General features: G+C 46.1%; 1 protein-coding gene across 6 annotated transcripts in view; it reads right to left on the bottom strand.

Annotated features, from left to right (window-relative positions):
- pja2 (praja ring finger ubiquitin ligase 2) overlaps positions 1 to 22,605 on the bottom strand; it is a 91,466-nt gene that overhangs the window by 50,578 nt on the left and 18,283 nt on the right. For 3 of the 6 annotated variants that reach the window (XR_011949086.1, XM_072516403.1, XM_072516402.1), the window contains 3 exons: positions 20,062 to 20,262; positions 9,020 to 10,082; positions 8,514 to 8,696 (listed from right to left, as the gene is read on the bottom strand). Coding sequence is in view for 5 of the 6 variants with exons in the window: in XM_072516402.1 (XP_072372503.1) it covers positions 8,514 to 8,696; positions 9,020 to 10,082; positions 20,062 to 20,262 (1,447 nt within the window). In the remaining variant the exon portion in view is untranslated. The remainder of the gene's footprint in view (positions 1 to 8,513; positions 8,697 to 9,019; positions 10,083 to 20,061; positions 20,263 to 22,605) is intronic. The other 3 variants (XM_072516404.1, XM_072516405.1, XM_072516406.1) reach the window with 3 other exon arrangements.

Genomic DNA, 22,605 nt, shown 5'->3' on the forward strand with positions numbered 1-22,605 from the left:
GCTGGCTGCTATTTCTGCGGGCAAGCGAAACACCCCCGCGCAGCTATTTGCAAAAGCTGCGGCAAGAAGGGCCATTACGCGGCTGTGTGCCGGTCCCGGGGGGTCGCCGCAATCCCCGGAGAAGAACGAGCCCAGCGCATCCCAAACGCTCCCCAACCCCCCCAGCGCCCCATGTGCGACCCGCGGGCGCCGCCATTTTGGGTCCCGGCCACCACGAGGGGGGGATGGGCGCCGCCATCTTGTGACTCCCCAGCCACGTGCGATTCATGGGGGTGGCCATTTTGTCCACCCCCGACCACGTGCGATCCATGGGGGCAGCCATTTTGTCCACCCCCGGCCGCGTGCGATTCATGGACGCCGCCATCTTGGATGACAACAAAAGGACCCCAGCATCGACGGCTCCACGGGGTCCGAAGATGACGCCGAGACACTACGACCACGACTGGCTTCGGTGACGCTGGATCAATCACGGCCCCGGATGCTCCAGACGACGACAACAACGGTGCTGATCAACGGACACGAGACATCATGCCTGATCGACTCCGGGAGCACCGAAAGTTTCATTCACCCAGACACAGTAAGACGTTGTTTTCTGACTATCCATCCAAGTACGCAAAAGAATTCCCTAGCTGCAGGATCCCACTCTGTAGAGATCAAAGGGTTCTGCATCGCGAACCTAACGGGTGCAAGGGAGGGAGTTTAAAAACTACAGGCTCTACGTCCTTCCCCAACTCTGCGCGCCCACATTACTGGGATTAGATTTCCAGTGTAACCTGCAGAGCCTAACATTTCAATTCGGCGGCCCAATACCCCCACTCACTATCTGCGGCCTCGCAACTCTCAAGGTTGGACCGCCGTCCTTGTTTGCAAACCTCACCCCGGATTGCAAACCCGTCGCCACTAGGAGCAGACGGTACAGCGCCCAGGACCGGATATTTATTCGGTCTGAAGTCCAGTGGTTGCTGAAGGAAGGCATAATCCAGGCCAGCAATAGTCCCTGGAGAGCCCAGGTGGTAGTAGTAAAGACCGGGGAAAAGCAAAGGATGGTCATAGACTATAGCCAGACCATCAACAGGTACACGCAGCTAGATGCGTACCCTCTCCCCCGCATATCCAACATGGTAAATTGGATTGCCCAGTATAAGATTTTCTCCACCGTGGACCTCAAGTCCGCCTACCACCAGCTCCCCATCCGCCCAGGTGACCGCAAGTACACAGCCTTCGAGGCAGACGGGCGTCTATACCACTTCCTAAGGGTCCCATTTGGTGTCACGAATGGGGTCTCGGTCTTCCAACGGGAGATGGACCGAATAGTTGACCAGCACGGGTTGCAGGCCACGTTCCCGTATCTCGATAACGTAACCATCTGCAGGACCACGACGCCAACCTCCAAAAATTCCTCCAGACCGCTAACGCCTTGAACCTCACATACAACGAGGAAAAGTGCGTTTTTAGCACAAACCGGTTGGCCATCCTGGGATACGTAGTGCGCAATGGGATAATAGGCCCTGACCCCGAACGCATGCGCCCCCTCATGGAATTTCCCCTTCCCCACTGCTCCAAAGCCCTGAAACGTTGCCTGGGGTTCTTTTCATATTACGCCCAGTGGATCCCCCAGTATGCAGACAAGGCCCGCCCGCTAATACAGACCACTACGTTCCCCCTGTCGACAGAGGCTCGCCAGGCCTTCAGCCGCATCAAAGCGGATATCGCAAAGGCCACGATGCGCGCCATCGACGAGTCCCTCCCCTTCCAGGTCGAGAGCGACGCCTCCGACGTAGCTCTGGCGGCCACCCTTAACCAAGCGGGCAGACCCGTGGCCTTTTTCTCCCGAACCCTCCACGCCTCAGAAATCCACCACTCCTCAGTGGAAAAGGAAGCCCAAGCCATAGTGGAAGCTGTGCGACATTGGAGGCATTACCTGGCCGGCAGGAGATTCACTCTCCTCACTGACCAACGGTCGGTAGCCTTCATGTTCGATAATGCACAGCGGGGCAAAATTAAAAATGACAAGATCTTAAGGTGGAGGATTGAGCTCTCCACCTTCAACTACGAGATCTTGTACCGTCCCGGAAAGCTGAATGAGCCGTCCGATGCCCTATCCCGCGGCATATGTGCCCACGCACAAATAGACCGTCTCCAAGCCCTCCACGAGGACCTCTGCCACCCGGGGGTCACTCGGTTCTACCATTTTATAAAGTCCCGCAACCTCCCCTACTCTGTGGAGGAGGCCCGTACAGTCACCAGGAACTGCCACATCTGCGCGGAGTGCAAACCGCACTTTTTCAGGCCGGATAGAGCGCACCTGATCAAGGCTTCCCGCCCCTTTGAACGCCTCAGTCTGGATTTCAATGGGCCCCTCCCCTCCACCGACCGCAACACATACTTCCTGAACGTGGTGGACGAGTACTCCCGTTTCCCCTTCGCCATCCCCTGCCCCGACATGACAGCGGCCACAGTCATTAAAGCCCTTGGCACCATATTCACTCTGTTCGGTTGCCCCGCATATATCCATAGCGACAGGAGGTCCTCCTTCATGAGTGACGAGCTGCTCCAGTTCCTGCTCAGCAAGGGCATAGCCTCGAGCAGGATGACCAGCTACAACCCCCGGGGGAACGGGCAAGTAGAGAGGGAGAACGGCACGGTCTGGAAGACCGTCCTACTGGCCCTACGGTCCAGGGATCTCCCAGTTTCCCGGTGGCAGGAGGTCCTCCCGGATGCTCTCCACTCCATCCGGTCGCTGCTGTGTACCGCCACTAACCAAACGCCTCATGAGCGCCTCCTTGTCTTCCCCAGGAAGTCCTCCTCCGGAACGTCGCTGCCGACCTGGCTGGCAGCCCCAGGACCCATCTTGCACCGGAAACATGTGCGGGCGCACAAGTCGGACCCGTTGGTCGAGGGGGTTCACCTCCTCCACGCGAACCCGCATTACGCCTACGTGGCGTACCCCGACGGCCGACAGGACACGGTCTCCCTGCGAGACCTGGCGCCCGCCGGCAACAAACACACACCCCCGACACCGGTCATCCCCTCCCTGCCACCGGCGCACCCCGCGACCGCCCCCTTCCCGGGAGGATCGGTCCTCCTCCCGTGTCCGCCCAGGAGTGAAACAGGAACAAACACCGAAACGCTCCCGGAGACGACAACACCAGAACAAGCACCTGCACCACCACCGGGGCTGAGGCGATCGACGAGGAAGACCAGACCGCCCGCTCGACTCGTGGCATCGGCGTGACATCAAGAATGTTGTTGGACTGTAACAAAAAAAATGTTCTCTTACTAATATTGTAAATAGTTTCACAAACCTTGTACATAGCCCAGTGTAGGGCTAAAACTGTAATGACATGCCCGAAATATTTCCTCCCAGGACCAGCCTTGTAAACCCCTACCACCATGCGAACCACCACCCCGCCGGGTTCATTTTTAACAAGGGGTGAATGTGGTAGTATGTATTAGGGGTCATGTGGGACTGTGAAGCCATGATGCTATTGGCTGACAGATCCCGGGTCCTGGTTGGCTGTTGACTCCTGGCTCCGCCCTGAAGGCGGAGTATAAGAACCCGAGCTTCTCCCCGCCGCTCCATTCTGTTGCTGAACTGCTGGGGACAAGTCTCGCTTAATAAAGCCTCATCGACTTCATCTCTACTCGTCTCTCTCGTAAGTCATTGTGCGCTACACCCTCCTAGCTGCTTTACTCCCCCATTGCACTTCCGCAAGTCAGCTGACTCCCGCCTCTTTGACTCCTACCATTGTGTGACACACCCTCCTCTTCCATTCCCCATCCGCAGGCTCTCCACCTCCCCCTTCCATCCCAAGCGCGGGAAACAACCCTCGCTTCCCCGCCCTGGCCCCACCCCCTCCAGTCTTCAGCGTGGGAAAACGCCGCTCTTACCACCTACCTGGCCCCGCCACCTCTGACGCAGCTCCTTTTACAGGCCCAGTCCCCTCACCCCCGACTCAGGCCTCCCCCTCACCCGCAGGGCCCCATCACACTGCCGGCCATCCACCCCTGTTCCATTTGTTTATCCCCCTCCAAGAGCACCCCCAACCAACCCAACAAAAACAGTGCCCAACCCGCCTGAACCACCCTCACCCAACCAGAAAGAAAAAAAAAAAACAAGAACAAAGGACCCACCCCTCAAAAAGTAACATATCAACCGCAATCCCCAAACGCCCATCCCGACCCTCAATCTGTGTCCAACTTCTCGGCATGAACAAAGGTCCACGCCTCCTCCGGAGACTCAAAATAATGGTACCGGTCCTTGTAGGTGACCCACAGTTGCACCGGCTGCAACATGCCAAACTTCACCCCCTTCCTGTGCAGCACAGCCTTCGCTCGATTGTACCCGGCCCTCCTCTTCGCCACCTCCGCACTCCAGTCCTGGTATATTCGAACCTTCGCATTCTCCCACCTGCTGCTCCTCTCCTTCTTGGCCCACCTGAGCACACACTCCCGATCAGCGAACCGATTAAACCGCACCAGCACCGCCCGCGGAGGCTCGTTAGCCTTGGGCCTCCTCGCCAGCACTCTATGGGCCCCTTCCAGCTCCAGGGCCCCTGGAAGGACCCCGCTCCCATCAGCGAGTTCAACATGGTGACCACATAGGCCCCCACGTCCGGCCACTCCAGCCCCTCCAGGAGGCCCAGAATCTGCAAGTTCTTCCACCTCGACCGATTCTCCATCTCCTCGAACCGCTCCTGCCATTTCTTGTGGAGCGTCTCATGCGCCTCCACCTTTACCGCCAGGCCTAAGATCTCGTCCTCATTGTCGGAGATCTTTTGTCGGGCCTTGCGGATCGCCATCCCCTGGGCCATCTGTGTCTCCAACAGCTTATCGATTGAAGCCTTCATCGGCTCAAGCAGGTCCACTTTAATCTCCCTAAAGCAGCGCTGGATAACCTCCTGTTGCTCCTGCGCCCACTGCATCCACGCTGCCTGGTCCCCGCCCACCGCCATTTTGTTCTTCTTCCCTCGCACCTTCTTCGGGTCCACCACCACTTTGTTAGTCGCCCCGCTGCTGGTAAAAGCCATATACTGTCAGGGAATTATTGTACTCTCCTTCCCACAGCGGGAAATGTCGGAAAAATGCCGTTGGGGCCCTGAAAAGAGCCCAAAAGTCAGTTTTTTGCGGGAGCTGCCGAACGTGCGACTTAGCTCCGCATAGCCGCAACCGGAAGTCCCAAGCAGGGGGAAATATTTAAATACATGTAAGTTCGAGACTTTGCCAGAAAGGAGATACTGAGCTTTCCAGTAGAGCCGACTTCCACATTGCTGGAGGAGGTGCTGACGACAGGGGGACTGGAGAAGGGGGTAGTATCGGCGGTTTACGGACGAGGGTATGGAGGAGGTTTTGGTGTGAGGTGCTCCGGAGGTTGAACGCCTCCACCTCGTGTGCGAGGCTGGGGCTGATACAACTGAAGGTGGTCTATAGAGCACACCTTGCAAGGGCGAGGATGAGCCTTTGAGGGGGTAGAAGATGTGTGTGAACGGTGCGGGGGGGGGGGGGGGGCGCGCGCAAACCACGTTCATATGTTTTGCTCCTGTCCAAAGCTGGAGGATTACTGGAAGGAGATGTTTATGGTAATCTCTAAAGTGGTGCACGTGAAACTGGACCCAGGCCCTCGGGAGGCCATATTCGGGGTGTCGGATCAGCCGGGGTAGGATACGGGCGTGGAGGTAGATATTGTAGCCTTCGCCTCGTTGATCGCCCGAAGGCGGATCCTGTTAGGCTGGAGAGCAACCTCTCCATCCTGTGCCATGGTGTGGCGGGGGGACCTGCTGGAATTCTTGACGCTTGAAACGGTCAAATTTGAACTGAGGGAAAGGATGGAGGGGTTCTACAATTCATGGGTGTTATTCATTATGCACTTTCGAGAATTGGATCACATTGAACACTGGGGGAGGGTTGGGGGACTGTATGTGTTAATGGTGACTATGGGTGATTCCCGATTCCTTTTTGTCATTTATGTATGTTAACATGCAGGCAAATGTCTGGGGTTTGGTGGGAGGATGGGATCAGTGTTATTGATATGGGGATTGACATTACATTCGTTACTGATTATTGTTTATTGTTGGGGTAAATTTGGGAGAAAATGTGAAAAAGGAGAATAAAAAAATATATATATATTTTTTTTAAAAATATTGTGAACAGCTGAGGCTCCAAGACAGAAACTTGTGGAACACCACTTGTCATATCCCGCCTGCTGGAATAATACCTGTCCATTTTTCCTACTCTTTGTCCTTACAATTTAGCCAATATCCTAAACAGGTCAATCTATCTTAAATTCCATGTGCTTCGACTTCAGCTAACAGTACTTATCAAATGCCGTCTGGAGGTCCACTTTCTATCACTTTCGCCACCTCTTCAAACAAGTCTGTCAGGCATTGCCCCTACCCTTCACAAATCCATGCTGACTCTATTATCAGCTGAGAATTTATGGTGTTTACCCTTAATTATAGGCGCTAACAAATTATTTACAACAGACATAAGGCTAACTGGTCTAGCATTCCCTGGTTTCCCACTTGCCTTTTAAAAAAACGTGACATGCAAACTAAAGGAACAGTTCCTGAACTGAGTCCACTTTAGAAGATCTCAATTACGTCATCTTCAATTTTGTAAACTATGCTGTTAAAAGTCTGGGACGGAAACCACATGGTTCTGGGGATTTTTCACTCTTTCGGGCTATTATTTTCTTTGTTACTGCTATTATGCTCACATTAATTTTGGTGAATTGCTGTATGTGATTCAACATTAATTTCCTTAGGAATTCTGATATGCTGACTGCCTCTTCCTCAACTGCAAATATGGAGGAATAATTATAAATAATAATTCAGCGCGTCCACCACTTCTTTATCACAATGGACTATATCAGTTTTCAAGGAGCCCACACTGCTTGTGACCATCTTATTATTTCCTAAACATATGATGATTGCTAGCGGATAAATATTCACGCAGTTAGCCTGTTAATTAAAATTGTAAATGGCATGGCGCCCTGTTGGTCCTAGAGCAAATAGCTGCAGAAAGCTATCCTGGACACACTCAAGAAATTCACCATTTTTTCTGACATGTCTAGCCTACTCATTCCAATCTATATGAAAGAGAAAGTCCTGCATTAAAACCATTCGTCCTCCACTGCACGTTTCTCTGCCTTTATAGAATCTTCATCTTCACCACTGCTAGCAGTGGACCCAACACAATTTTAGAAAAAACGGTTTGAGAGGTCACCTGATAGAAGTTTATGAAAAGCTTTGATTGGACAGAGAAAGACTTTTGGTGGGGGGGGGGGGGGGGGGGAAAGAGGCATACAAACCTTGACACCATAAGTACAGGGCAGTTGCCAATATGCTCTAGGTTTTCGTAATTCTTTAGTCAGAATGTGAACATTGCTGCAAGTGAATAGTTAAAGTGAAAGCATTGATGCATTTAATAGAATGGTAGAATAACACACAAGGAGAGGACTGGAAGGCTGAGTTGACAGAGATTAAAGAGGAGACTCTCCTCAAGCATAAACACTGGCATGAATCAGGTGACCCACATAATTGGTTTCTGTGTTGTATATTCTATGTAATTTATGTATTTTATCATGAGGATAAAGGAATATAATGTGCAGTAGAAATAGGTGGCTTGAGAAATTAGGTGCACTTCAATTTATTTAATAAAGTGACAAATAGTCACAATGGATACTGTACAGTAACTGAATTTTATTCTAATACAGGGGAGTCAAACAATATTTATACAGCGAGCATGATCAGACATCCTCGCTCTTGGCATGGACCAGATTCAGTTGAAAGTTTAAAAAAATGTTTTGCCCTTATTTTGCATTAAAATGGGCACATTGTCAATTTCTGGGTTTATGATCCAGCATTTAAACCCTACTTTTCTGATTCTGCCCAACTCTGGTCCCAATCTAGCCTTCCCCATGAGTTCCAATCCTCATGTTTCCCTCCTCTCCACCAGCTAGTTCCATTTCTGGTCACTCCACTTGTATGTTGGCTTTCTGTGCCAGTATAAGGCCAACTTTGATGATACAAAGAGGGGCCAATGTTGCTACACCAGGTTTACAAGATGCAGTTCTCAGGCGGTTAGAAGCAGTGGCTGAGAGTGTTCCATTTTAGGACCCCAAAAAACCCAAACACAGGACGGCACGGTGGTGCAGTGGTTAGCACTGCTGCCTCACTGCACTGAGGACCCGGGTTCAATCCCGGCCCCAGGTCACTGTCCGGGTGGAGGTTTGCACATTCTCCCAGTGTTTGCGTGGGTCTCACCCCCACAACCGAAGTTGTGCAGGGTAGGTGGATTGGCAACTCTAAATTGGTCCTTAATTGGAAAAAAAATTGGGCACTTTAAATTTATTTTTTAAAAACCCAAGCACAGCATGCACTCATGGGCCAGGTTAAACCGTATTGCATGTCCCTTTCGGCCCATAGTCCACATGTTTGACACCCATGTTCTATTACATTAGAGACTTAAATTTAAATCCAATTCCTCGATTATAACTGAAGGTTGTTTCATACCCTACAGTGAAGCAATGCTTAAAAGCTTCTTCATCCAAGCTGCTACTAATGCTGTTTGGTTCAGTTTGCTGTTCATCAACTCCTGACAAGGTCTCCCAGCTCTCATCACTAGAGTGCATCTGCTCGAGAACAAAATCAGAGGTCCATATTGCTGACCACTCCTCATCACTGCTTAGAGAGCTGCTTTTGAGGGGGAAGTAGAGAGGGGAAAAATGAGTGCATTAAAGTACATGCCATCTAAATATTGCAAATTTTTAAATTTGACAATTACAAAAACTGTTGGCTTTTGTAAATTTAATCACCACCAGTTAACCCAAAATACTGAGTACACCAAGTTGTAAAAGGGCAAATGTTTTAAACTGTTGTTTTGTTATCAACTTGGAGGTATGCAAAATGAGATTTGGAACTGGTTGGCATATTTGCAATCATCGATTACATTTTTAAGGGTAATAATAAAATCAGCTTTCATACCCTTCGGGAAGACAATAAACAGAACATTTTGTTACCTCTCTTCCCCTTTGTCGCAATCATTTTCAAAGTCATCCCAGAAACTGTTTTCTGCTGTGGCATCTTCAGGCTTTTCTTGCAGTTGTATGGTGGTCTGTTCCTTCTGATTACCAGTAGTTTCCTTGCCATTAAATCCACATCCAATCATTGAATTTCTATGGAGTTTACTCCTGCAGTTCCACAAGGCACAATTTGATCCACAGCATTCAACATTAGCCTTCATTTCCCTGGTACAATAATTATAAAACTCATCAGGGGAATGCAGATCTCTTTTAGCATGTGATTCCACTCTTTCTTTTCTAACTTTTGGTCTTACTACCATTTCTGAGGAACTTGGTTGCTCTGACATACAGCAAAAAATGTTTCCTTCCGTTTGAATGCTCAGTGAGGCCTTATCAAGATTTCTTTCCCTTTTATCTTTTATATCCTCCATCCTGACATAGCCGTTAATTTCTTCCATATTTCCAACTGACGGTAAGGTTTTTCTATGTTCTTTCAATTCAGTTTGATGTCCTTTAACACCAATGTCCGCATTAGGCAAATTGTCCAATGCCACAGAGCATGGTAGCTCAATCTGTGGGTTGTTACCATCATGGATTACAGCTGAGAGATATGACTGTAGCCCATTAAGATAGTCAACACCTTTCTCTAACTCCGAAAGCATGGTGTCCAATCTTTTCTGAAGTTTTCCTTCTTTTTCCAAGGATGATTGAATAGTTGAGTCTTCATCCTCTCCTTCGCTGCTTTCTGGTTCATAGGAATCAATATTTACAAATCCAATGCCAGTCGGACTTCTGGAATCAGTCTCAAAAAAATCATTAGAAATTGACCACTTGGAGGACTCTGTACTTTGGCTACCTGAATAACTGCCTAATGGCTCTGTAGCACCGGGTAAAGTAAAGTCATCAGGCTCATATTGAAAAAGTCTTCGGTTCAGAGGTGGTGACAAAAATGTATTCTCTTTCGGAGGTTCACAACCTGCATCTCTCTTAGTATCCATAGTTAGGTCACATGTGGTGCATTGCAGAAGACGTTCATTTGTTGATAAGATTCTACTGGGTGCTAAGAAAGAAAACAATTTAATCTTAAATAAATTGAAATTAGGCGCAATGTTAAACTATAATCTCCTGTATATTCCAAAGCAGCTCAATGTGTCTAAATTAATGCAGATGCAACTAAATAGAGCATGAATCTCATGCTAGTTCAAGGACTAATTGCTAAGATTGCATTGAAAACGAACAGATGCACTGTAAGCATGAAACAAATAGAATCGAAAGATTAATGTACATGTTCTGACCACTGTCACAGATCCCAAATTTCAGTAGTGGGCTTGTCATTTGACTTAAATAAATGGACTCGGTGCCCTCGCCACTCTGCACAGAGTGAAAGTGGCAGAGAAAAATGTACCTGGAAAATCTATTTTTACATTGGGAGGTTTCTAAGCCATGATCAAAATCTCAAACTGTGGGCCCCTCTGTAAAAGGTACAAAACAAGAGTTACTGCTTCTATGGCATCTCAGCCTGTCATATGCGACCAAGCTGGAATTCCTGGCCTGCTAGTCCCCACCCTGGTCCATGTCGACTTCTTTATCATTGATTTTGCTTAACATAGGCATAAGATATAAAGGGTCATGTTTGTAGCTAAAACTCTGAACATTTCCCAGGTAGTCTAGTTATCCAGAAATTGCACAAGACAACTAACATATCTTCAAAACAAAAACAGGCAATGTCAGATATTCAAGTATCCTTGCACCAGCATTCATCAACTCTATAAGAGCTGCTGGATCTTGCAGAAATGGGACCATAAAATGATATTTCTATTCTATTTATAATATTGATGACTTAGTGATATTTATTCAGAATGCTATTCATCGAACAAGAAAACACGCTCTTGAAGAGAACATGGAAATAGTAACAACAATAGGGTTAGATTTATATATATATATATATATATATATATATATATATATATATTTTTTTTTTTAAATAAAATCGGCCATACAAAACAAAACTGAAAACTACAAAGAAAAATTAGACTACAAGACAACCATTTGCAAGGAAAAGAGTGGCATAAGGTAACTAATACAGCAATACAAGCAATGCAAAATTATTACCAATAACGAACTTAGCATGAATAAATTGTGTTAAAAATTGGAGAGAATTTTAGATTTAAAAAGTCAAATGGAGTTGATTAGAGACAGCCCATAGAACCATTGAATCCTTACAGTGCAGGTCAATTGGTCCATCGAGTCTGCACCAACCCTCTGAAAAAGCACCCTATCTAGGCCCACTCCCCCACCCTATCCCTGTAACCCCACCAAGGGGCAATTTTTTTATCATGGCCAATCCACCTAACCTGCACATCTTTAGATTGTGGGAGGAAACCGGAGCACCACACGGTAGGAAACCCTCGCAGATATGGCAAAAAAAATGCAAACTCCAAACAGTCACCCAAGGCCAGTGTTGAACCCAGGTCCCTGGTGCTGTGAGGCCGATTGGCATCGTCTGGAGAAATGATGAGATGCAAACTCAGAGACACAGAGGGAGAGGGAGAGGGAGAGGGAGAGAGAGAGAGAGAGAGAGAGCGAGAGCGAGAGCGAGACTGTTCCTCACGGAGTTGTACACCGTTTCTCACATTATATCAGAAAAATCACATACACCACTATGAAAGGATGTTCCAAGTTACCCTTCAGGCATTCAGCATCAGCATGGTTCTTAACAATTGATAGGTAGAGCAAAATGTGTAGATGAATATTAGGCACAGCTAAAATACAAAAATTGAAGGCATTTACAAAAGTATTTTGAGAATAAGACGGTCAAAGAAACAAGAGTATCCCCAGGGTGAAGCATAAAAAGTGACAAAAGGATAAGATTCTAAATAACTCTTTCATATCCATATTTAAGAGTTTAACAATACCATAGAATCATAGAATTTACAGTGCAGGAGCCCATTCAGCCCATTGAGTCTGCAATTTAGCAGAGCCAATCTACCTGACCTGCACATCTTTGGACAGGAGGAAACCGGGGCACCCAGGGGAAACCCACGCAGACACAGGGAGAACGTGCAAACTCCACAGAGACAGTTAGCCGAGGCTGGAATTGAACCCGTGTCCCTGGCGCTGTGAGGCAGCAGTGCTAATTACTGTGCCACCATACTGCCCTTGCAACTCCATGCAAAGCAAAAATATATAGGGGAGGAATTCTCCGCCGCCCACCACTCGTAGCAGAGTTCCCGATGAAGTCGGACAAAAAAACAGTATAGGGGTTAACTACTTTCACTCCTCCTCGTCTCAGCAGAAAGCATTTAACTGCTTTTGATGTGGTCGTGGTCAGGAGCTGTCAGTCACAGCTAGATATTTAGAAACATGGGGCTGGATTCTCCAATTTTGAGGCTATGTCCGGAGGATGTGTCGGGTTTTACAACAAAAACGTTGGTGCCGTCCCAGGACCGATCCTCTGACCGGTGAGGGGCTAAGCCGCCGCACCACGTAAAACGCACAGCCTTTCCAATATAAACGCCTGGAGAATTGCTGGGTCCATGGCCGCACATGCCCACGGTGACGGCATGCAGCGGTCACGCTGTACAACATGGCGCCGGCCTCTAACAGACCCGACCTGCCAGCTAGTGCCCCCCTCACCACTCCCCACCCGTCCACCCAGCCCTCGCCAAAGCCCCCCCCAGCCAGCATCACGGCTCCCGTCCGACTGTGGCGCCGCTGGACACAGTCCGCAGCCAAGGTGCCGGGTTCATGAAAACTGAGAGCAGATGTGCACCGCACGATCGGAACTCAGCCCATTGGGGGAGGGCCTTCAGGTAACTTCCTGATGCCGTCCTAACGGCATGCGGCGTACTCCTCGATGACACTGTTTTGGAGGGGGGGGGGGGGGGGCATCTGAAAACTGGCAACGCCCTCGATTCGGTCTTAAACAGGGATTCTCTGCCCAATTGCCGATTACGATATCGGCGTCAGGCAACGAAGAATCCCGGCCATGAGGTTTAGGATCAAAACAGGGCACTGGAGGTGCATTTAAGTGGGAAGAAAAATTAAAATATGCAATCCAGGCACCTGGCTGCCTGGAGGCTATTACCATTTCAATTGCAGTCAACTAAAACTTTTTTCTCTTTGACAGTGAAACGAAGCCTTCCAGATCAAAGGCCGAGGGGATTTAAAGCCTGCTGTTATGTTTTCTATGAAGTAACAGCTGAGGCAGGTGTAAAGGGCAGGGGTTGGGGGGGGGGGGGGGTGACCTAGCAATTCTCTTGTTTCCCTTGGTGACGGGTGTGGAGGGCGGATGGCCTACCTGTGAGCTGAGGGGTGAGGCAAGATTTGCGGTATGTTACTGGGTGGGGTCAGTCACCGCTCAAAATGATGGCCTGATAGCAGCATTCGGAACAAAATCCCTTGATCGCCCGCTATGCATAAATTTGCACGACAAGGGACAGTGAATCGCTTCTGCTGCCACTCCTAGCAGCAGCGCAAACAGGACGCGATTCAGTTCTGGCAGGAAAACTCTCTCTCCCAAACTGTGAATCCGGCCCATAAAAACAAATGCAATTTCAAATCGAGTGGCAAACAGGGTAAGACTAAAAATTTCCACCCAGGAACACTCCAGTTTTCTTGTGGATGGAACAACCAATAGTTTTAAGGAGTTAAACGGAAATAGATTGGAGTGGTCCCTATGGGCTTGAGAAAGGAATGGAATTCTAATCTATAAATTGCAGTGTAAGATTATCTTGGAACAGGGCAGCACGGTGACACAGTGGGGTAGCCCTGCTGCCTCACAGCACCGAAGTCCCAGGTTCGATCCCGGCTCTGGGTCACTGTCCATGTGGAGTTTGCACATTCTCCCCGTGTTTGCGTGGGTTTTGCCCTCACAACCCAAAGATGTGCAGGGTAGGTGGATTGGCCTCGATAAATTGCCCCTTCATTGGAAAAAATGAATTGGATACTCTAAATTTATTTTTAAAATTATCTTGGAACAAGTGACTGCGTGGGATGAATCAATCTGCAAATGTTTTATAAGTTTTAATCCGGTTCTTTATTTCAGCACTAGATAGGTGGCTGTAGGAAATGGAAGAATGTAATTGTGGTGCAATAGAAGTGCTCTTCTGAATTTCAGCTCTTGAACATTTTGGGGTGGAGTAGAGGGAGATCCTGCTCCTGGCTATGCTGCAGCTGAACTCTTGTGCTTGGTCCAGGCACTGGGTACTTGAATGGGAAAAATTACACCTCCCAGTACCAATGGAAACAAAAATAAAATAAACACAAGAACTAGATGCTGATGAGCCCAGTAACAGAAATACATAAAATATCAGATAGTCAAAAATAATATAGTTAAAGAAACATGAACACTAAGATCTGACTAGTTTATTGGAATTTCTTGCCAGTGTACAAGGAAAAATTCAGTGAATTGTAGATATTTAGATTTTATCAAAATTTTTGACAGTGTCACATAGGAGATTGGTCAGCAACATAGGAAGGCATGGAAAGCACAAGCCTCATACAAATCAGAAGCTGTTTTGTATCACAGGCAACAAAAATTAGCTGCATCTGTAAATGCATTGGCATAAAGATCATCATGCATTAATCCTGGAGTCATTATTGCTTTTCATAGAGATTTGAAAGTGGAGAAACAAAACAAGCTTGCAAATTATACAAAACTTGGTATGGGGGGGGGGGGGGGGGGGGGGGGGGGGGGGGGGGCGGGGAAGAAGAATTAACATGTGGCAAGTAGATCAAAAAAGAGGCATTTGAATTTATGATGAAAGATGGGAGTTATGAGTGGCTGATAAATGCAAAAGAGAAACAAAGGAAATAAGGAAGAGAAATTTAAGACAAATGGTATTTATTACACACACACCACACAGAATGTCGTAGTTCTCATGGACAATTTGCCAAAACCACGAGAAATGAAGAAAGCAAATAGCATATTGGGATGAATAAACAGGCGGCTAAAGTTCCACTGGCTGACCATTGACAACTTCTGAACTTACCCAAAACAATCTCTACTTTAAGATGGTCCACCACCATCTCATGACAAGGGATGGGAAATGCGGCCTTGTCAACATTCCAAGAACAATTTTTTTTAGAAGTCTTTACAAGGGAGAATTAACTCAAAATCAGGAGGGAAGGTGAAGAGATCATTTTAATTAAATTGACAAAGAGTAGCTAATATATGGTAAAATTTCACAAGGAAGAAAAAGGAGTTGCAATTCAGGATGGTCTGCAAAGATTTTTTAATATGAAAGAAACAGGACTGACAGATAGAAGAGAAATAAGTCTTTAGTATTTTCTAACAATTGAGTTGGCCTCTGCATAATGATTTCTTCCAGTTCTTAGAGAATGTGAGTATCAATCCCGCTACCTCTCACATACAAAGCAAACACCCTAACATTTGAGCTAACTACCCAGGCTCTTCCAGTTCTATATGTAGATAGAGTATTGGTTAGCTAACAAGAAGCAGAGAGAGTAGGGATAAGTGGGTAATTTTTGGTTGACAAGCTGAAACTAGTGGAGTGCCACAGGAAACAATGTTGGAGTCTCAACTATTTATAATCATAATAAACGACTTGGATGAAGAGACAGAATGTATGTTTTCTAAATTTGCTGGTATATATTTGCTAAATTTGCTGATAACACAAAGATAGATAGGACAGCAAGTTGCGAGGACATAATGCACCTGCAAGGAATATATATAGGTAGGACAGCAAGTTGCGAGGACATAATGCATCTGCAAGGAATGTATATATATATATATATAGGTTAAGTGAATGGGTAGATATTTGGCAGATGAGGAGTATAATGTGGGAAAATGTGAATTTGTGCACTATGGCAAGACGAACAGAAAAGCAGCATACTATTCAAATGGAGAATGTAGAACACTGACAGAAGGAACCAGGTATCATGGTACATGAATCAGAAAAAGTACGCAGGTACAACAAATGATTAGGAAGAGAAATAAAATGTTATTAATTGCAAGAGGAATTAAATATAAAATTAAGTTCTGCTACAATTGTAGAGAGCACTGTTGAGACCACATCTGGAGTACTGTGTACAGTTTTGGTCTCCTTATGTAAGAAAGGATTGCATTAGAAGCAGTTCAGATAAGGGTTACTCGACTAATTCCTGGGATTTGTAGCCACCTAAAATGGCTGATTCCCGATTAATTTGGCCAAAACCCGATATAAAATGGCTAACCGAAAAGGCTGATGGGAAAAGCAGCCAACAGGGCAAAAACGGACAGCTGCAGACAGAGTAGCGTATTCGGCTCTGGGGAAGTCGGCCCAGATCGATACCTGCGACCATTAGCAGCACATCAACCCAGACATCTGCAGTTTAATCGGCTATCCCCGGGAACAATTGCAACATATTAGCAATTGAATGCCGGGCCAGACCTCTCGGCGCCAGCAGTGGCCGAGACAAAGACAGGTGAACGACCACCCCCCGATCAAGGAATCGCCCCATTATTGGAGCATATCGAACCCAGTGATTGGGAACAAGTCCAATCACTTGGGACTCAGGGTCAAGGTCCGCCCAGAGAGTCGGGAAGCCCCTGGGCCCTATAAAATTAGGGGCCAAGTTCAGATCGACCCTTCTCTCCCGCTCGCAATCTTCGCAAGAACCATCGACCAGCAACCGTAAGTTTGACTCCAGCGATCGCTACCCGATAAGAGACTCCTAGCCATCGACCCGTATCAGCCTTTTGAATCCCGCAGGCCAGACCCAATTCGATAAGCCATTCGTTTCCCTGACCTGGTGGGCCATTCCCAAAAGTTAAGTATTGGCCAGTAGTGGTAGGTAGTGATATAGAAAGTAGGATTATTGTGTAAGTATTTATTGCTGTACATAATAAATGACCGCTGATTTCAATCTTACTAAGCGGTGTGCTGTCTTATTAATCATAACTCGAGCTTGAACCACGTGGCGGTATCAGAAAGATACCTGGCGACTCGTGAGCAAAGGTGACATAATCAGAGCTAATAAAACTAAGGCTAATAAGAGTAACATAATAAAGGGGTTATTTTATGATGAAAGCTGGACAGTTTGTCTACAAGATTATAAGGGACATGGATAGAGTGGATGGGCAGGCACTCTTTCCCAGGGTGGAGGAGTCAGTTACCAGGGGGCATAGGTTTAAGGTCCGTGGGGCAAAGTTTAGAGGAGGTGTGCGAGGCAGGTCTTTTAAGCAGAGGGTGGTGAGTGCCTGGAACACGTTGCCAGGGGAGGTTGTGGCAGCAGATACATTAACGGCATTCAAAAGGCATCTTGACAAACACATGGATAGGATGGGTTTAGAGGGATACGGCACAAGGAAGTGCTGAGGGTTTTGGCAACGGTTGGTATCATGACCGGTACAGGCTTAGAGGGCCGAAGAGCCGGTTCCTGGGCTGTATTGTTCTTTGTTATAAGAACATAAAGTTATTGTATTGAAACATATATCATGTTGCGGGGACTTGACACGGTGGATGCTGAGAGAATGGTTCCCCTTCTGAGAGAGATAAAAACTAGGGGACACAGTTTAAAAATTGGGAGACCCCCATTGAAGAGAGTTGAGGAGAAAGACTTCATCTCAGAAGGCCATAAGTCAGTGGCATTCTCTTTCCCAGAGAGGAGTGGGTGCAGGTTCACGGAATATCTTTAAGGTGGAGTTAGATTGACAAGGGAGTTAAACGGTATAGGGATTAGACAGGAAAGTAGAGCTGAAGCCTCAAACAATCAGCCATGGTCTTATCAAATGGTGGAGCAAGCTCAGGATTCTGACGAGTCTACCCTGATTTTACTTTTCATTGGCCAAGTTCAATTTAAATTACCCCTTCATTTTGGAATAAACCAGAAACTTAGCTGAACAACAGCAACAAATATTTCAAATTTTCAAAGGTTAGATTATTTTTTTAAAATGTCTTCACAGTACATATATTTAAGTTTCCCAAACCCCGAAGACCTATTCAAGGATGTTATAGCAAAACATACTCTTTTGAAGTACAGTCCGAACCACTTATGCCATGCAATAGTCTATACCGAGCAATTTCCTTTCAGCAAAGGAATGAATTACAAAGACGGTGCTTACTTCATACAAGAAGCGAACTGGCTCTTCCAGACAGTGCATTAAGCTCTTTGAAACTTGGGCCTGAAACTTGCTTTTTCGGCATATGGGATTGGCGGGCCTGGAAGCAACTGCAATCAGCCGTTACCCATAATTTCACGCTGACTCAGCCTTGCCGGGGGTCGGTAAGAAGGCAAGCACTGAGAGAAACGAGGGTGTGGGTGGGACCTCCCAGAAGGCTGCTGAGGAGCTGCCTCAGGGAGCTGCAGTAGTATAAAATGAAATGAGCTCAATAAAATTCTGCAGTGTCAATATTACAAATTCAAGCACCTGAAAGCAGACCACATAGCACCTCATCCCATAAACGTCTTCTATTTTATTTAACTCCAGACATTTTATCCTGCCTTGGATAGTTAGCAGTGAAAGCATGATGGTCACCTGGCCAAATATAAAAATGGATGTGCCACATAGAATTGCTGACATTGGCTCCTTAATGGGCTTAACTTCCCGCTTAACTGTCAGCAGGCACATTTCTGACTTCCGCACACACCCACCGACCATGATGTTGCACACGAGCCTGATTTTGGATCAGGTAAACACCCGCAAGTTCAAAGTAAAATTCTGGCCCTGAATGAAAAGCATTTGAAATCCTCTAAAATATCCATTTCAGTGGCAAAACGCAACACAAAAAGTAAACTATTTACACACTTAGCACGATTCACAAAATGGTAGAAGTCCCCCTGACACACATAACATACACACGATTCGCACTGATTTTTTTGGAGAAAACGAGGTTGAAAGGAAATTTTATAGAAGTATACAAAAATCATGAGTAGGTATGGTAAAACTGTTCACTGGTGGAAGGAGCACTGGTGGAAGGAGCACTGGTGGAAGGAGCACTGGTGGAAGGAGCACTGGTGGAAGGAGCATGAACTAGAGAGCAGATTTAAGGTTATTGGCAAAAGAAGCAATGGAGAAACAGAATCCCTCCAAGCAGAAGGAGGCCATTAGACCCATCGAGTCTACCTCAACCCTTAGAAAGAGCAGCCTAACCAGGCTGTCACCCTATCCCTGTAACCTCATAACTCCGCCTAACCGTTGGACATTACGGGCAATTTAACATGGCCAATCCACCTAATGTGCACGCACATCTTTGGACTGTCGGGGGAAACCAGAGCAAACACAGGCAGACTTGGGGAGAACGTACAAACGCCACAGAGACAGTTACCCAAGGCCAGAATTGAACCCAGGTCCCTGATGATGAGACAGCAGTGTATGAGGAAAAGAATTTTCACGCAGTGACTGGTTGGGATTTGGAATGCACAATCGGAGAGTATGGTGGAGGCATGTTCAATTGAGGCATATTATATCACCTGAAAAGAAAGGTTAAGGGGAGAAGGCTGGGGAGTGACGCCAGGTAAACTGCTCCTTCAGAGTGTAGACAGGACTGGCCATATGGCCTCTTTCTGTGCTGTACAATTCTGTGAATTTCAATTCTTTTCCACAGAAAGAGTAACTATTGCCTCTTGAATGGAGACTTATCAATTTCCTCAAAATTTGAATTCGGCAGATTAACTATTTGGTTGAGAACTTTCCCACCAAATCAGATCAAAGCCCAGAGCTGAAATTAAAATAGCTCTGAAACGCACTTCATTGGCACATATTAAAACCAATCTGGCTGAAACTGAATGTTGGGTTCAAATCGGTCCGAAAGTCTCATTTCTAAACAGCAACAAGGGAGTAACAGACACAGTCTAGCAGATTATTCAAATAGCTATCACTCAAAATAAATTCACTCTTATCAATACTGTATTATCAGTGGTTTAGAGATTGTACTTTGTAGAATACACCTGCCATAAGTAGTGGGGGCTGCAAACTTTTATAAACCCAGTAACAATTCCAAACTTTTCAGCCTCTACATTTCCTCAACCTTCTGAACATCCAAATCTACTTATTTGTTTTAGACAGCTCATATCATATATGAAACACAACACACATAATCCATTATCTTTTGAAACAGTGTTTAGCTCCATTCCTTCCCATTGACGTTCATTTTCTTTTAATTGATTCCATCGCTTGGCAATAGAGGGACGAAAGCTAACATAAGCATGCCTTCTCCCGTATCTTCTTCCGGTGATTGTCTGATAACCTCCTGCTGGTCTGGGCCAGGCTGCCTTTCCAGACTCTTGACCCATCACTACAAAACAAAGGGGGAGAAAAATCAGTTCAAACTGCACAAGAAATTATGTAACATTTCAATTTTCTCTCTCCTATATGTTTTACAAAGATATGAGACAACTTTTAAGTAACATACACTGACTGAAGTACAATAACTAAAGACATAGAATGAGTGTATTTTCAATTAATTTATTTGCAAATGCTAAAAGGAGCCAAGTATAGATAAAATTCTGTTAATTTACTATTCGTCTTCAATTTTGGTGGCATTCTCCACTTTGGGTTCACAAAGGAATATTTCCGATTACCAAATTGCCAAGATATGCAGTTTGATCTTTTTATGGGCTTCAAAAAGCTCGAGATGCAAAATATAGATCTCTAGGATAATTTTCCAACTTTGCCTCCCAAGCAGCACCTGGCAGACTGGTTCACCCAATCACAGACATGTGTTGATGACTTCCCCCCCCCCAAAAATGGATTACCTAGACATGACCAACTCACCACAATCCATGCTGACTTGCAGATCAACTCATAAGTGCCAATATATTTTGTGACTTTTCAGCCGACAACCGATTTCAGTTACTTCCCTGTAGCTCACACTAAACCAATGGATCCATAGTTAACTGGTTTCTCCCTCCCTTCCTCCTTAAAAACAGTGGCATTGGCAATTTTTCAATCCAAAAGATATAATCACTGAATCTAGAGTTCTGGGAGAAATACTACACTAAAAATGGTACAAATTCAATGCGTGTGAAGGAACAGAAGACTTGGAAGTGCACATACGTAAATCTTTGAAGAGAGCAGGGCAAATTGATAATGCCGTTCAACAAAGGGGGAATTCTTGGTTTTATGGCAGAGAGCTCAAAAGCAGGCGAGTTAAGGTAAACATTTGTAAATCACTGATCCGGCCTCAGCTGGAATAGCATGACTAATTCTGGGCATCACACTTTTCGAAGAACAAGGGTTAAGCGGAAATTTAATTGAGGTATCCAAAGTTGAGGAGTTTTAATAAAGATAAATAAGCTGAAACTTTTACTAGCAAAGAATTGGTAAGCACAGAATATGGGCGGGATGGTAGCAGTGGTTAGCACTGTTGCCTCACAGCGCCAAGGACCTGGGTTCGATTCCTGGCTTGGGTCACTGTCTGTGTGGAGTCTGCACGTTTCCCCAGTGTCTGTGTGGGTTTCCTCCGGTGCTCCGGTTTCCTCCCACAAGTGCTTTTTATGTGAATTGGACATTCTGAATTCTCCCTGTGAATTGGACATTCTGAATTCTCCCTGTGAATTGGACATTCTGAATTCTCCCTGTGTACCTAAACAGGCACCGGAGTGTGGTGACTCAGGGATTTTCACAGTAGCTTCATTGCAGTGTTAATGTAAACCTACTTGTGACACTAATAAAGATTATCAAGATTTAAGATAATTGGCAGAAAGATCAGACGGGAGAAGAGGTTTTGAAAATACAAAACACAGTTGTTATTCCTGAAATGTTATTCCTGAAAGTGGGTAGTGGAAGTAGATTGATCAGTAACTTTAAACAAGGGACTGAGTATATGATTTAAAAGAATTGTAGGGAAAGCCCATTGACTAACTGGGCAATTCTCAAGTACAAACACAATGGACTGAATGACCTCCTTCTGTGCTGCAAAATTCTTTGAGTCTGGAGAAAGACATCGGAGATATATCCCTTTTATACTCTGGGTGGAATGAATCAGTCCATGGGAATTTGCTTTTAAAGTTTTATTAAATCCAAAAGGTTCCTCTTCTTGACTCTAATCGTTCCCTGCTACCACTGGTACTCTGTCCATTCCTCCACAATGACAACTGCAACTTATATTTATATAGCACCTTTAATGTAATACAATGTCCCAAGCTGTTTCACAGGAGCAATACAAAACAAACAACAATGGTATTAGGTCAGATAACCAAATTTGGTTAAAGAGGTCAAATTTAAGTAATGCCCCACAGGAGGCTAGAGGAGCAAGTAGTACTGGAGCCCAATTGGCTATTTCAGTAAATAACTAAGGACCACTTCCTACTTCTGTTGGCATTTTGTCAGTGGTGGGGGAGGACAACGCCACATGGGGAGACTGCAAGTAAAACATGATGACTTTCAACAGGTTCTATGGGAAGACTCTCCTCTTTACGCACCCATTCATATGCGGAGGACATCCGACAGCATTGGGGTGCCCCAGCAGCAAAGGCAGTAAAATGCAGCACCGGCATTCCCACCTAGCACAAAAGAAATGTGTGGTTGTTGCAGATAATTCTGTGAAGCCACACATATCCTGTTTTGAAACTATAATTGCTATTCCTTCACTATTATGGAGTCAAATTCCTGGGACTCTCTTCCTAACAACACTGTG

The sequence above is a fragment of the Scyliorhinus torazame genome, chromosome 9, assembly GCF_047496885.1.
Source record: "Scyliorhinus torazame isolate Kashiwa2021f chromosome 9, sScyTor2.1, whole genome shotgun sequence".
NCBI classification, from domain to species: Eukaryota; Metazoa; Chordata; class Chondrichthyes; order Carcharhiniformes; family Scyliorhinidae; genus Scyliorhinus; species Scyliorhinus torazame.